Below are 14,932 nucleotides of genomic sequence, written 5' to 3'. Positions count from 1 at the left end.
GCTTCGTAATAGCTACTCTTCAATTGATTTGAAACTCCACTGACTCGAACCAGCAGGCGGAAGGCAGCAAAGACGAATATTAAAAGTGAATTGATTTCGGTCACTATCGCCTAGAATTCTGAAGTTGAGAGGGCTGTAAGAGAACGAATACTTCATTTCTTCATTAGGCAGTGATGGTCAGTATGTTTCATTAAGGTGATCATGCAGAATGGATATTTTTGCCTACATCGTACCACGAACTGCCTCAATCAACAACTCAAGGCACTTTCAGTATCCTCCAGGTGAGCCGTCTCCACGCTACAGCTAGGTGGAATGATCTCTGCAGTGGTTGCTGCAAATGACTAGTTATCCTTTACTGAGTTGGATGTTGTTTGCTTGTACGCGGCTTGACCAGCTACTCAACCAGCCTCACCTAAAAGCTCTAAGAATTTCTGGAAAGGTTCTAGCTCTTTCTTCTGCCACTGCGCAAGCCCTAAGGGTCACCTTCCGCCGTAGTTTTACCGACTGCGCACCGCTGGTGGCTATATTACTGCCATCACTGCTACTGCTCTGCTCCTCCACATCCTCTCAACCTCACTCCGCCGGCCTGCCCACGAGCCACGGAAGGCCCCGCCATCCTGCTACGCAAGCAACACCCAGCTCACCCACGGGTTTGCGACACCCAAGGAAGGATGTCGCTCACCCAGCCAGCGTCGCCAGACCTGGGGCAGATCTTCCCTGCGTCTTGCCCATGTGCGAACACAAGTGACGCGACCGGTCAACCATGCGGCAAGGCCGGAGTCAAGACATGCTCCAACTGCTTCCTGGTCTCGGTGAGTGCCGACCTCACTTTCCGGACTCATCGGATACTGACACAAACCTCACAGTACTGCAGCAATAAATGTCAGAAGCGCCATTTGAAGAAGCATAAGATCGACTGCAAGGCTGAACTAATCAAGCCGACGTGGGATCCTCTTCTGGGGAAGGAAGAGTACGAGCCAAATTCCATTCCCATTGACGAGCCAATCTGGACACAGACAGCCAAATTAGATGCCAACGGGAAGCCGTTGATCAAGTACCTTTGGGGCAATATGCCCGCCTTCGATGTACTCAAACTTGACCGCAATGAGGGTGCCAACTACGACAGAGACATCAACCTTCTTTTCGCTGGTATGTACCATTAGGAATCGCGCCAGCAGAAAATCGCGACTGACGCAAATTTCTACAGCCTCAGGTGACATCCGCAACGTAATCAAGACTATCACAGGCGTATCATCTTCGCAGCAACAGGCCATCACTGCCGTGATCAATGACCGCGAGATCGACATCGTGGCTCGCAATGCTATCATGCTCCTGGCCGCTCTCTACGTGAAGCCGACTCCCGTTGCCGCAGCCGCCATCCTGCACATCTGGTACTCCGTCATTATTCCCTCGTCCGTACTGCAAACTCTGCGTACCACCGTCCTTCCTCTCATCCAAGACGTGTGCGCCAAAGTTGCAGAGAAGCCGGCGGACCAGCTACTGGCCAAAACATTCACCCAAGGCCCTTGCCGTCTCCGTCTTGTGCTTGAGAAACGCAACTGGGTCGCCTTGACGGGATACTTGGATATTCCTTACGGACTAACTAAAGAGAGTTGTGAGCGAACATGGAGGAATTCGGTGCTGGCGAACGCGCAGAGATACGATTGGCACATGCGGATGTTCGACCAGATTCCAGGCTGGCGCGGTTCAACAAAGCGCTTCCGCCTCGAAGGCGTGTTGATGCCATTCGGTGCATCGAGATCGATGTTCGATATGCCCAACCCGTAAGTTTTCACATTGTTGTCGTTATAACGTGGATCCGCAAATTGCTGACAACGTTGTACAGGACGTTCTTCCAGCATTCGAATGTCTGGCCGATGATGCCCCATTTAGATCCATTTGGTGGATGGTCGCTCGATGATATTCTGCAGAGCACGCCGATGGCCAAGCACGACATTCACGGTGGCGTCTTCTTCCTTGTGAGGGATGTTCTGATCGATTTCTGCACGAAGGTCCAGACGATGAAGGTCAGCTTCGTACTGCTACACACCGAGGCCGCAAACCTACCCAACACGCTGGCAAAAGACTACCACATGACGCATTCGTTTGATCGGATTGAGGTATGCCTCTGATATGTCTCCCAAAGAGGAAAATGGAAGCTTACAATTGCAGGTGTCCAATGCCACCGACGAGCAGTACCTCGGGCTGGACTGTTTGCGCATCTTCACTCCCCTCCTCCGACCGCTGAATGAAAATCCCTACGCCACTCTGATGACACTGTTCCTGAATTCCATTCGCATAGCCATAGGACAGAACCCAGCTGAGGACTTTGCGTGCATGATGCGTGAGGCACCACGCGCGGAAAGATATCTGCTACCGCAAAGACAGCTCCAAAACTCGCCTTCGTACCAGGCCAAGCTCTATGGAGCCTGGAAGCTCTTCCGAGACTTTGACGGCCTGTTCGAGAGCTACAGGAAGTTACTCTGTTTCAATGACGTTGCCAAGAAAGCTGGTCTGCGGGAGAAGCCCAAGCACACCATCGTCGAGCCCCGGCCAATGCGACTCAGCAAGGATGCTACCCAGGCGGAGTTCGACAAATGCTATGGGTCGTACCTCTTGGGCTCGGAGCGTTACGTGGAGTGGCAGAGGCTGGCTTAGGCGTCAGGGGCAGCCCTTACAGTCGGAGAATGCCGATGTCGAGTCACCCAGAGGCCAATATCTACAACCCGGCGCGGTGTTGGAAAAGAAGTATTCGGAATGGAGATTAGCTTAAAGAGGGAAAAAGGTTTTGGTTGATGTAAAATGGGTGGTAGGTTGGTTTCAAGATCCATTCAAAAACACAAAGGTTCATGCATTTGATGATACAAGAAGTCGAGATAGTTCCGTGGAGATACAGGGTTCCTCCACAAGATTCCAAAAGCTTCACACATTAGAGGCAAAACGAGATGCTTTTAGGAGGATAATACCGGCCCATACAGCGGATTGATAGGTCAAATTCCATAGATAAAACACAGCACTCAGAGCGGAGTAAAATCAACTAGAACACCGGGCTCAAGAACCTGCTGTGTGAAGACATCACGGTGCCGGAATTCGCTCGTCTTCAACTCCATCTGAAAGTTCCGGAATAGGTACGCCAGTACCATGGTTGCTTCCGTATGCGCAACACTAAAAGAGGTCAGTAGGATAACTCATGATACGTTCTCGTAGAATTACTCACTTAATTCCGATGCACTGCCTAGCACCCTTGCTGAAGGTGCACAGGTACGTATCCAGGTGCTTTGCATTCGGACCAAGCCAGCGATCCGGATTGAAGACCTTGGCATCCTTGCCCCACAGCTCCTCGCTGTAGTGCATAGTGTACGCAGACATGCCGACAATCGTCTAAAGAAGGAAACCCGTGAGCGCCCGTTTCCAAAGGTAACAAGAGAAAAACTTACACCAGGAGGAATAATCTTGCCGTCAACCTCGAAAGGCTGCGACCTCGCAGGCACGACCCGAGGAAGCGCGCCCGGGACCGGCATTGCAACTCTCAACGATTCCTTAACACAAGCCCTCTACCAACAAACGTCAGCAAACCGCCTTCATCTCACCGCTTCCCGCAAAACCTACCAAATAATCAATCTTCTCCAGCTGCACAAACGGCACCAACCCCTCCTTATCCGGCACCGCCTCCCTCACCTCCCTCTCCAACCTCGCCTTCACCTCCGGCATCCGCAGAATATGGAACAGCCCGGTCGCCAACGTATACGCCGTCGTATCGCTGCCCGCAACAAGCACATCCATCGCCTCCGCCGGCTGCAGCCCCTCCGGCACGCTCTTCATGTAGTCAAACACAACCGGATGCGCCGCCGTCGTCGTCCTCTTCGCGTAGGAATAAAACGAATCATTCGCAAACTTCAGCAACCGCGCCATCTCGCCCGCCGCCGGGTCGAACTTGCCGACCCACGCCAGCGGCACGACGGCGGACAGGAACCGCTGCAGCGCGCTGTAGTACAAGCGGTACGGCACCACAGCCGCGATATCGAACGCGTCGAGGAACGCCGCGCTGAAGGCGTCGGGGCGCTCGGCGAGGAGGCCGGCAGACTGCCCGAAGGCGAACTCGCTGATGACGTCGACGGTGACGCAGCGGACCATGTTGGAGACGTCGATGGAGCCGCTGGGGTTGGTCGTCACGAGTCGTCGCAGCTTCGCGCCCATTTCTTGGACCTTCTCGAGGATGACGGGCTCGAGCTTGGCGACGCCGGCGCGCGAGAAGAGCGGGTTGAGGATCTTGCGGCGCTCGCGGTGCAGCGCCGGGTCCGTCTCGGCGAAGAGGGTGTGCGGGGTGTGGAAGCAGTCGTAGAACGACGGCTCCTTGGGGAAGGGGTTGGTCTGGCTGTAGATGGTCTTGTAGGCGGCGACGTCGGTGATGTGGAGTTCGTTGGGCGCGGTGCGCAGGGCGCGCGCGCCGCCGTAGTGGTTGCGGTGCAGCTGCTCGAGGATTTCTTCTGGGTGGCCCGTCTGGACTTGCTGCCAAAGCCAGTTGCGCGAGAGGGCGGCGGCGCGGGGACCGGGGAAGTGCGAGAGCGGGTGGAAGTAGAGGCGGTAGATGGCCTGCAGGAATTTGAAGAGCGCGAAGAGTGCAGAGGTGTACAAGGCCAGCGTGGCTGGGCTCATGGCCCGGGGATCCAACTTCAGAGACTCCATTGTGATGGTTGTGGTGGGAGTGCCGCTTCTTGGTCGTCTTGCGTGCTATATGGTCAAGCTTTTATATCAGACGGGATCGCGGGAGGCCTTTCTGCGCGTAGACCGTCTCCACAGTCCATGGCGTGGTATGAGTGACCCGCTTCGATGTTCAGAAATGAGGGGCATCTGACTGGTCATTGTCATTCGCAGGCGGGCACCAGCGGATGTCATCGTATACCGTATTTGATCGGACGGAGGTTCTTAAGCTCCGCGTCGGCCGAAAAGATCAGTAGAATGACTGTTACAGACCGAAAACAGCGAATTTAAAAGCAAGGATCTGTGGGGCTCTTCTTCGGGATGTGGGGGAGTTTTGGAAACCCGACACGATTAGCGCGGGGGGAGCGGGTACCCTATTCCCCGCAAAGCTTGGTAACTCGATCACTGGACACTCAAAGCTTAGAAGCCTTCGGACAAGCTATAATAAGCTTCCGACTCCTGCAACGACGTCCCAGTTACTGTGGGGGAAACAGATCACATCACTTGGACGGCCTCCGGAGAAGCAAACATTAAAATAGAGGGCAATTACCAAACAGCACCTCTCGGCCCCAACAGCACCTCTTGCACCGTGCATTGGGAAGGATTTTATATGCGATGCCTATACAAACAAAGACCAACCATGTCGCGTTTCTCTTCGTCAACAACCACGAGTTAAATTACCAAATAGAACCTCTTTTTACCTAGGCGTGGTCTTGGCCAAGTAAGGCCATAAAATCGTCGCACGATGCAAGAGCTGCTGTTTAGTAATTACCCCTTAAATAACAAGATCTCCTTTCATGATTCGGTGCGTCAACCATCACAGGCCAAATAGCAGGTGCTTGTGAAGAATTTGGTATTTCATAAAGCGGAACAAAGTACTAACCACACAGGGAGATTGACTCCCGCAGACAGAAGCTGAACGACATTTAAAACACAGCAACTGGAAATCTAAGCCACCGTTACCGGCCTTCGCCACATCTATCCTTCCTAGACGACGACAACATCGGCCTTGATAATATCCGCCGCCTTCTCCGCGAGCGCATACACGGAGCTCTGACAGTTGCCGCTGACGTGGTTGGGGAAGACGCTGGCGTCGACGACGCGCAGCCTGCCGACGCCGTTGACCTTGAGCTTGCTGTCGACCGTGTCGCCCATGGCGCAGCTGCCGCACGAGTGGTACTCGCCGATGATCCAGTCGCGCACCGCCTGCTCGGCGGCCGCAGTCTCGGTCAGGTCGACTTCGGGCGCGGGCCGGTAGCGCGCGCCCAGGATGCCCGACAGCGGCTTCGACAGGGCGATCTTGTCGGCCATCTTGAGCCCCGTGCCGAGGACGGCGACGTCGGCGTGGTGCGCGAGGTAGCCTGGGTCGATGGTGGGCTGCACGGTGGGGTCTGCGTGTGACGTGTTAGTGGCGTTTTGTGGTGGCGGCGGCGCTTGCGGAGGAGGGAAGGTGTGACAAAACTTACCGGAGCTGGAGATGTGGATGGAGCCGCGTGAGGCTGGATACTGCAGGCAGGCCACCCAGGTGGCGCCGGGGTTGGCTGGGTCACCCGGGGGCCAGAGGGTGGACTGGTTGGCGACGGCGGAGTCGGCGAAGTTTGCGGAGATAGGGACGAGGATGTATTGGATGTTGGCAGACTTTTCGTCTTCGAGGTGCCTGATGACTTGGTCGAGCTGGCGCTGCTGGAAGGCTGGATTGGGAGTCAGTAAGCACACCATACACCACAGAGGTGGGCCTGGAAAGTGGATGTCTTACGCGTTGACGTCTTCTGTGTCTCCCGGATGCTGGCAATCGTCTTGTCCAACTCCTCCTTGGTGGCGATTTGTTTGTAGCTTCCGAAGGCGTCAGCTCGTTTCCGACTCGTTTCATGCACGTCAGGATTACTCACCTCACGAATCCCTGCCCACTCACCACACCCGCCAGCGGACCCACCTGGCCCTCAACGTACGCCTTCTGCGCCGCCGCCATGACCTCGGGCGCGTGCAAGCTGTCTCCACTCATCTGCCCCGGCGCCAACCTATACCCCAATCCAGACAGGACATGATCCTGGTAATTCTCGCCGACGCTGTTCAACTCGACCTTGCACTCGACCCCAGCCTTCCTCAGCACCTCGGGGTTCCCAATGCCGCTCAGCTCCAGGATGGCCGGGCTGTGAATCACACCCGCCGACAGCACCACCTCCCTGCCCGCCCTGACCTCAAACGTCTCACCCCCGTGCGCAAACTCCACGCCCACCGCCTCCTTGCCCTCCAACAGCACCCTCCGCACCGGCGCCTCGCACAGCACCCTGAGGTTCCCCCTCGCCGCGTTCGCCTCGAAGTAGTTGCGCGCCGCGTAGCTGCGCTTCCCTTTGTGCGGGCCGTCGCTGTGCACCGCGCCCAGCCCGTTGTAGAAGCCGTAGTGGTCGCCGCTCCACGCGTCCTTGGGCTTGTCCTTGATGTCGAACGCAGCGTCGGCCGCCGCCAGCCACGCGTCCTCGAGCGGCAGCCGCGAGTCGTTGAAGGTGGTGTGGATCGGCCCGCTGAAGCCGTGGTTGGCGGCGATCGTCGCCATGCCCGCGCGGTTGAGCACGCCCGTGTCGGATGGGGGGTGCGGGGTGAGCGTTTGGTGCTTCGCGATGTAGGGGCGCATGCCTTCGAAGGACCAGGTGGGGTCGTTGGCGAGGGCCGCCCAGTCGTCGTAGTCGCGTTCGGAGCCGCGGACGTACCTGAGGAGGAGGGGGGGTTAGTGCTGCGCTTCATAGCTATGAAGAAGTAGAAGGAGAAGGGGCAATATGGCAGCCAAAGGGTTGCTCTGCTGCAACTACAGAGGACAAAGGGGGGGAAAAAAGGACCAGCAGCAGCACTCACATCATGTAATTGGTTCCGCTGCTTCCACCCAACACCTTTCCACGCGGCAGGTGGTGAATACGGCCACCGTTCTGCGGCGTCGTCTTCATACACCAGTCATACTCCGGGTTGCCAAGCATCTGCAAGAACAGCGCCGGCGTGTCGACGAGCGGATCGCCGAGCGCGTTCTTGCCCGCCTCGAGCACGCCAACAGTCACATTGGGGTCTTCAGTCAGACGAGCGGCGAGCACGAGGCCTGCAGTGCCGCCGCCAATGATGATGTAGTCGTAAGACTGGGACAGGAAAGAGGCGGCGTCAGTAGCAAGAGCAGGGAGGGGCGGGGCAGCGCCGTTTGTGACGCCGTTTGTTGCGCCATTGGTGGCAACAGCACCGTTTGTGACTGGAATATCACCCATTCTGGTGACGCAAAGCGGGGGAAGAGTGATTGAGGGAAAGAGAAGGGAATTGCTCGCTGCCTTTCGAAGCCCGAAAGCTGGTAGCTACGTACTCACTATATATACGTGCCATTGCAGAATGAGGCGGGTCAGGCGGCTGCAAACTAATGGGAGCGTTTGCCCTGAAAATGGGCGAAGCCGCAAGACCCTGACTCTTAACATGCAGGGTAAATACCTAGCGCCATCAGAGCTACCCCGCACCTGCATCGATTAGCGTGGGTAATTACTGCGTTTGGCCTTAGGTTTCGGGAACGCCCTCTAATCAAGCCCAATCATTGTCCTGATCCGGCATCGGTTATCCGCGCACTGTCCAAAACCCCGGCTCTATTCCACTGCACAACGCACTGCACCCACGCCTGCGATCCTACCTTGCACTGCCGCTCTGCTCAGGCAGCCAATCTCGGCCCGAATTCAGCAACGCTCTAGGGTAACTTGACCACCATCAATTGCCCACTACGGAAACTCGAGTTTCGGCCCCCACACATTTGTTTTGATTCACCGCCTCCGCCCCGCCCTTGTGCCCCGCGGCGGAGACCCTTCCGTCGCACCATCTCGTACACGTCTAACAATGCCAATTTTAGCCCCTCAAAAAATTACAACAGAGGGGGCAGTGCAGTCGAAAACTAGCGCGAAAACTAGCAAGGCCTTGAAAAAAGGGCAACTATACGCCATCGATTTTCTTTGAGGAACAACATATGTAGGCAGTAGGCGCTATGGTCAAGACATGAATGTGCCACTGTCAATTCCACATTCATGTCAGAATAACTGCTCGAATTTCCCAACACATAGAAAGACGACGCAGAAGACGCTATCTACCTCTAGCATAGAAGTGAAAAGGATAATATCAGGACGAACGAATCCCTTCCACAACATACGGCAGAGTCCGGATCCCTCGAATAGCCATTGACCAAACGCCAAAGAAAAAAGTATCAGATCCAAACCATGACTCGAGTCTTTCACACTCGAATTTCTACAGATCGCAGAAGCTATAGGCTTAAGGTGATGAAAGGAATACGAACATCATTGCCCCACCTCAACACATGTCCTTCAAAATCTCTCTTGTACTGCGCAAGACGAATAGCATACTGAAGGAGACTTTCCTCACAAAATTGCCCATATCTGGCTATTAGCGGCACACCCACCTTCACCAGCCCGGCCCATGGCTGACATACCCTCTCTGGTGCATCTTTCTCGGCAGCAACATCAATTTTGCGCTGTTGTGTGTAGCGCCCAACAAGAAGCCATGCTTTGATGTCTGGATATCTTTCTGCATGCGAGATAGCGTTGCAAACTTCTGTGCCCCTGCAATAAGCGATGCGAGCCCCTTGTCTGACAAGGAATTCCACCGCTCTCAGGTGCCCTGCCTTGCAAGCAACCATGAGAGGCGTGCCGTCGTCGTGACTTTCCGAGTCAACATCAGCACCGAAGTCCAGAAGAAGCCGCATTGCATCGATGTTGCATACGCTCGCGGCAACACATAGAGGGCTATGTGCATCACGCGGTCGTCTTTCGTTAATCGACTCTATAGCCGGACAATCCTTCGGTAGCCATTTAAACAGCCTCTTCAGTAAGGCATTCCGATTCCTAGTAATCAATCGGTATGCTCCAACGCCATCGAGGCTATCAGGATCTGTTTGGGACCCTTCTCTGTTCAGCAAACAACTGAAGAAAGCCGGTTCAGGGATTCCGCAGGCCCACCACAATGCCGAACGGTTTACCACTTGGAGTGCCGATACCCTATCGATTACCGATGCATTATCCAAATAGAAGGGTAGGATGAGCTTGCTCGGGAGTCGTATGATAAAATCAGCGATGCCAAGATTATTCTCATCTTTCAAGGAAAGATCAGAACCTGCTTCCAACAACTCCTGAAATGCAACCCACTGACCCTTAATTGCCGCTACCAAAGCTGGCGTTCGATACGTGGAATTTCGAGCGTCCAGGGCTGCTCCATACCGGAGCAGTAGCCTCACCATGGAGATAGATCCAATCTCTGCCGCAAGATGTAGAGGTGTTTCGTTTGACCCTGAAAGGCCATTAACGTCAGCTCCGTAGAGGAGGAGTATCTCTGCCGATTCCGAATCACCAACCAACGTGGCTAGGTGTAGAGGTGTTGCTTCTTCAAGTCCAGTCGTCCACAAGTAGTCCGTCAGCTTCCATGGCCGACGCAAATCGCTGCCGCGAATATGCAGATTGACAATAACTCTGGCCATGGGGCTGATGCCATGGTTTTTGGGGTCTGAGACAGTTGGGCTGGTATATGAACTACTTTCCTCGTCCCTCTTGTCGATATTGCTGTTGGAAGTGAATCTTTGCACGATTCGCGAGTAATTCTCCAGGAGGCATTTGATAGCACCTGTGTTGGACCATGCGGCTGCAATATGTAAAGGATGAACAGGAGCGGTCATATGGAAATCGCCCTCCGCGGAGTCTTTGTTTAGAAGGAATTCCAGGATGCTGCAGCACTGTCCGCATATAGATGCTAGGTGGATAGGAGTGTAGCCAGGATAAGCACTATTACAGCATGCCTCTCCAGCAGTAGAAAACCCACCACGAACCAAGACTCTCGCAAAGTCTGGCCTATGTCTCTCAAGAGACTGGATGACTGCATTACAGCCGCTACCGCCGCTGTGACCAAGATCTGTCCGAAAGCCGGAATCTACTAAGTTCCGGCAGAGGCCGAAGTTCCCTTCGTGGATTGAAGATTCAAGGATTTTTCGAAGCCCGCTATGACTACCCGCGTTGATGAAATGGCCTGCCGTATGTTAGCCACCCATTTCGTTACCCTTGATAAATTGGTACGAACTAGCTTTCACTGCCAATGTCAATTCTTGATTGTTGAGCGCCCAAATGAATACCTTGCTCCAGAAATCTTCTCTTACAATAACACCAACATCTTGAATGTGTTGAATGATCCTCTCGATAACTGCCGAAGTGAAAGAGCTACTGGGCCACGACATCAGAATATCGAGAGGAGCTTCGCCGGAAGAGTCTGCCCTGGTAAAATCTGCTCCGTGCTTCAGTAGCGCTTCAAGAATGGCAAGAATTCTTGTTGATGAGAGACCAGAGATTCTTGAGACCAATCTGGCAGCTGGTGTCATTCCGTTCGAATCTGAGTGGTTGATTGTTGCGGGCGTTGCGAGGAGATGAACCAGCGTCACTGGATCGTCTCCGTGCTCGTCAAGAAACACTCTAGACATGAAAAGGTGTAGAGCTGATTCTCCAGTCTCTGTAATTGCTTCCACATCCAGTCCTCTCTCAATGAGTAGACGACATATGTCTGTGGAGGACCTCCAACAGTGGTGAATCAGAGATCTCCCTTCAGCACTAGAGTAGTTCAGATCTTCGACATAGTCGATCAAGACCATGGTTGCATCGAAGGACCTGTACTCCACGGCAGTTCTGAGGGCTGATGTCGTACAAGTCGGCGCAAATAATGTTCCTTCTTCTTGTTCATTTAGACTTAAGAGTGCGCGCAGCATAATGACATTGTCTTCTTTTGCGGCCAAGTCCAATGTTGTCAGCCCATTTGCATCCTTGCGTCCAACAATACCTCCCCTACAGACAAGTAAGGTGCAAATGCTAGGATCCTCAATCTCACTGTAAGCGTAGTGGTGGAGAGCAGTATTCCCGTAGCCATCAGGCAGATTGACGTCTGCTCCAGCATCGACTAATAACTTCACAGCTTCGATAGATCCGTTGGAGAGGGCAATATGCAGCGCTGTCCTTTTGCCATCCTCCATTGCAGAATTGATGTCCAATTCTTGTTCCCTCAAAAGATCCAACATCTTGTCAGTTTGATCACACCCTGCAGCCCATCTGAGTCTAGCGGCTGCTTCATTACGATTGATCGATTTAGATTTGGTTCTGGGATCGTATTTGGCCCCTGACCAGTTGAAAGGCGCAAAGCTCTCCATATTGGATGCTAAGTCAAGAAACCGTCCAATTGAAGCCTCCTGGATATGATGGCGCTGTATTATCTCGAAAACGGCGTCAAGTGTGGGATTATAATCTTTGCAGTAAGATTCCAGTTCTTCGATATCATTTTCTTTAAGGAATGCACCTGCATCCAAGAAAATTCTCAGCAGTGATGCCTTTTCCTCTTCTTTCGTACCCTGAAAAGTAAGAAATGCCACCAACGTTGAGCGTGGTCGGTTGAATATATCCCTAAGTGGGATCGACCAATCAGCTCCTGCATGAAGGAGTAATGAAATACTCTTCATTTGTTCCGGGGTTATTACTCCTCCATACATAGGGCCTGTCTTAAAATCCAGTAATCCGAATGACTCAATGCCGATCAGAGCGCAATGCAATGGTGAGCCCAGAAATCCAAACTTGTTGACATCACTACCACAGGACAACAACCACTGCTGAAGTCGGACAAGATGATAGATGGCTGCATAGTGGAGTGGAGTCTGCCCTGTGTCATGCAAATAGAAGATTTTTGAGTTTCGACCTACTTCCATGCAGTCATCCTGGGCATAGCTAAGGAAGTTCAAACTCTCATTCGGATTGAATAGCTTTTGGCAGAGGCTGAAAAAGCTATCATTCTCGAAGTGATCTGTGTGTGTGGTGGCGTATTGGTGCCAATACCTGACAGCGTGCATTCGGAAAGGGTAAGCATCATGCCTATCCATCCAGGCTTCACTCGTCGAAGGCAAATCCTGGCAGAAATCCTCCATGTTGAGGTATACCATGCATTTCTTGGAAAGTTCAAGCGTGGCTGTTGCAGGGTCGATGTGGTATACTGCAAGAGGGCCATTGGAGCTAATCCTTGAGGACTTTAGATACTCCTCCACAGTGAAATGTGAAAGTTCGAGGCGATCTCCGTTGACAGATTTTCGAATCAAACTGCTGCAGAGATCAAGGATGACTTCCTCATCTGGAATACCGTCAAGGTCTAAGGTTTTAGATCCATCTTCAATAGCAAGGGCTTCACAGAGCTCTTCTATCCTCAACGGCCTTTTGGCGAGTATGATCCAACGCAATGTATTTTGAACCAATATACGAGAGCATTCATCGTTTTCATTGACGGAGCTGAGAATCCTCTCATAAGTCGAATCTAGATCAGGTGGAAGGTCTTGCAAAGCCTTTCGGCGCGCTGTGTCATGCGGAAGCTTGTCTAAGCGGTCAATCTGACAAGCAACCCAACGAAACCTTTTAGCATTTTAGTGAATGAAATATTTATTTGGTAAACAAGTACTCACATTCCTCCTGATCCGTTGACTAGCTTCTCCATGATCTCATCCTTAAGCGCATGGTTTTTGATCCGCAATCTGCCCGAGTTCATCCTTGTCTCAATTTGAGAAGCAACGTAGAGTTTGAGATCGTGGCTGCGAGCTGCTATAGGGATGTGGGCGAATCCGCTCTGTAAGCAGCTTGATATAGCATACTCGTCTCTGCTCAAGAACAAAATTTTGATGTTGCACGTGTCCTTAGTGTTTAGACTTGCAAGGCTTTCAACAATCGTGATGACATTGTGGCAACACTCATCCAGGGCATCAACGATGATGAAAACTTCTGTGAAGTACGCGCTCATCTCCTGAATGACTTGAACAAGCGATGGTTTCACCGGGCTGGCAGACAGCTTCCCAGGAGAATGAAACATGTCATAATGCTTTTGAAGTAAATGGAGGCTCTTATCGTTTTGTGTGGCCAACTGCGCTGCAAGCGACCCGAGAATGTTGTGGAGTTGCTGGCTTTGGTGATCTTTGTAATCGCAGTAGAAGTAGGCCAGTCCTTTATCAGAGTCATTGCAACATTGGTTCATTGCAGAATCGATGACAGCGGATGCCAGCACAGTTTTTCCTGCTCCTGGGATGCCTGAAAGCCAGAGCCGGGAAGAACTTCTGTTGAGCCATTCCTGGAACTCACCACTATCCAGTAGCCACATGCCAGTGTTCGGATGTCGCAAGCTCCGACTTGTTTGGAGCCTCTCTCGTGGATCGACGGTTCCGAAGAAACGAATAACCTCTTTCTGCTTCTTGTCCAAAGCCGCGGCCATGAGGCCATCGGCAAGGCTGGATTCAAAATTTCGTCTTTTTTGTAAGTCGCTCCTGATCTGTTCCATGCCAGAGAGGAGCTTGTCTTGACTGGAAAGTATTTTTTGAGCAGCTGCCATGCTGTCTGCGGAAAGAGCCATAGTCAAGGTTGACTTTTGGCGCTCAATATCCGTGATTAGATGTTTGGTCTCGGTCATCGAAAATGGCCATTTGAGCTTCCTCACGGTCCCAGAAATCTTCTGTTTGTGCTCTCCAGGCTTGTATTCTTGGAGTTTGTCTCTTACTCCTACTAGTAGTCGGAGGCAGGAGCCTACAAGTTCAGGGCGGCACGTAGCGGGATCGTCATGTTCGTCGCCCCCAAGTCCGTTGATTCGCAGGTACAGGCAGTGGAGCACTCCGGAGAGGGATTGTAGTTCGTTCGCCAGGGTTGCGACCTCCTTCTCGGTCCCCTTTGCATCCTTTATATACCGAAACGTTCGGACAAAGACCACATCAGCGAGAGTGACTAGGCCGGCAATGCTGGCCGCTATAGAGAGCCCGTCGGCCATGATGTCGTGAGAAGGATAGGTCGCTATTTCGCCAGGATTGTCGATCGTCTGTTGCCCATGGCGTTCTAGAAACGGAGACTGGATGCAGATGTAGAATCAGGCGGAATGTAAGGGTGCGCATGGAGATGCTCAATAGTTCTGTAAAAATAAAGACGAGAAACCAAGGCTGGTGAGGGGCAGAAAAGAGAGAGGTGGGGCTGCCTCAGCCTAGAAAGAAGCCTGCAAACACCCCTGTCGAACAATGAATGACAGCCTCAAGCCTTCAAATCACCTGTATAAATGTGGGCGATTTGTGTGATTTTTCATCGCTCCGCCCGCGAGGCTGAGACGGACTGCTGCGGGGAAACATAAGACGGGCAGTTTTACACAGCCCTTGGCGGTGCCTATGGTGAAACCA

At 52.9% G+C, this 14,932-nt stretch overlaps 3 protein-coding genes across 3 annotated transcripts; 1 reads left to right on the top strand and 2 right to left on the bottom strand.

Moving 5' to 3' along the window:
* Positions 1 to 671: 671 nt before the first annotated feature.
* LTHEOB_10983 (uncharacterized protein) lies at positions 672 to 2,658 on the top strand (the record flags this gene model as incomplete). Its single annotated transcript, XM_035507688.1, has 5 exons — positions 672 to 812; positions 867 to 1,149; positions 1,208 to 1,784; positions 1,847 to 2,120; positions 2,173 to 2,658. 5 exons carry the CDS (start codon positions 672 to 674, stop codon positions 2,656 to 2,658), a joined length of 1,761 nt encoding a protein of 586 aa, XP_035366914.1.
* Positions 2,659 to 3,017: 359 nt separating this feature from the next.
* Positions 3,018 to 4,686, bottom strand: LTHEOB_10982 (Cytochrome P450 oxidoreductase; the record flags this gene model as incomplete). Its single annotated transcript, XM_035507687.1, has 4 exons — positions 3,018 to 3,165; positions 3,218 to 3,381; positions 3,438 to 3,554; positions 3,610 to 4,686. The coding sequence occupies 4 exons, from the start codon at positions 4,684 to 4,686 to the stop codon at positions 3,018 to 3,020; spliced, it is 1,506 nt and encodes a 501-aa protein (XP_035366913.1).
* Positions 4,687 to 5,688: 1,002 nt separating this feature from the next.
* LTHEOB_10981 (Aryl-alcohol dehydrogenase) lies at positions 5,689 to 7,946 on the bottom strand (the record flags this gene model as incomplete). The annotated part of the gene is made up of 5 exons (XM_035507686.1): positions 5,689 to 6,092; positions 6,168 to 6,392; positions 6,458 to 6,534; positions 6,591 to 7,409; positions 7,552 to 7,946. The coding sequence occupies 5 exons, from the start codon at positions 7,944 to 7,946 to the stop codon at positions 5,689 to 5,691; spliced, it is 1,920 nt and encodes a 639-aa protein (XP_035366912.1).
* Positions 7,947 to 14,932: the final 6,986 nt, after the last annotated feature.

The sequence above is a fragment of the Lasiodiplodia theobromae genome (assembly GCF_012971845.1).
Source record: "Lasiodiplodia theobromae strain AM2As chromosome Unknown scaffold_43, whole genome shotgun sequence".
In the NCBI taxonomy this organism is placed as follows: Eukaryota; Fungi; Ascomycota; class Dothideomycetes; order Botryosphaeriales; family Botryosphaeriaceae; genus Lasiodiplodia; species Lasiodiplodia theobromae.
Note: the sequence above shows the minus strand (reverse complement) of the source record. Positions and strands in the feature narration are given on the sequence as shown.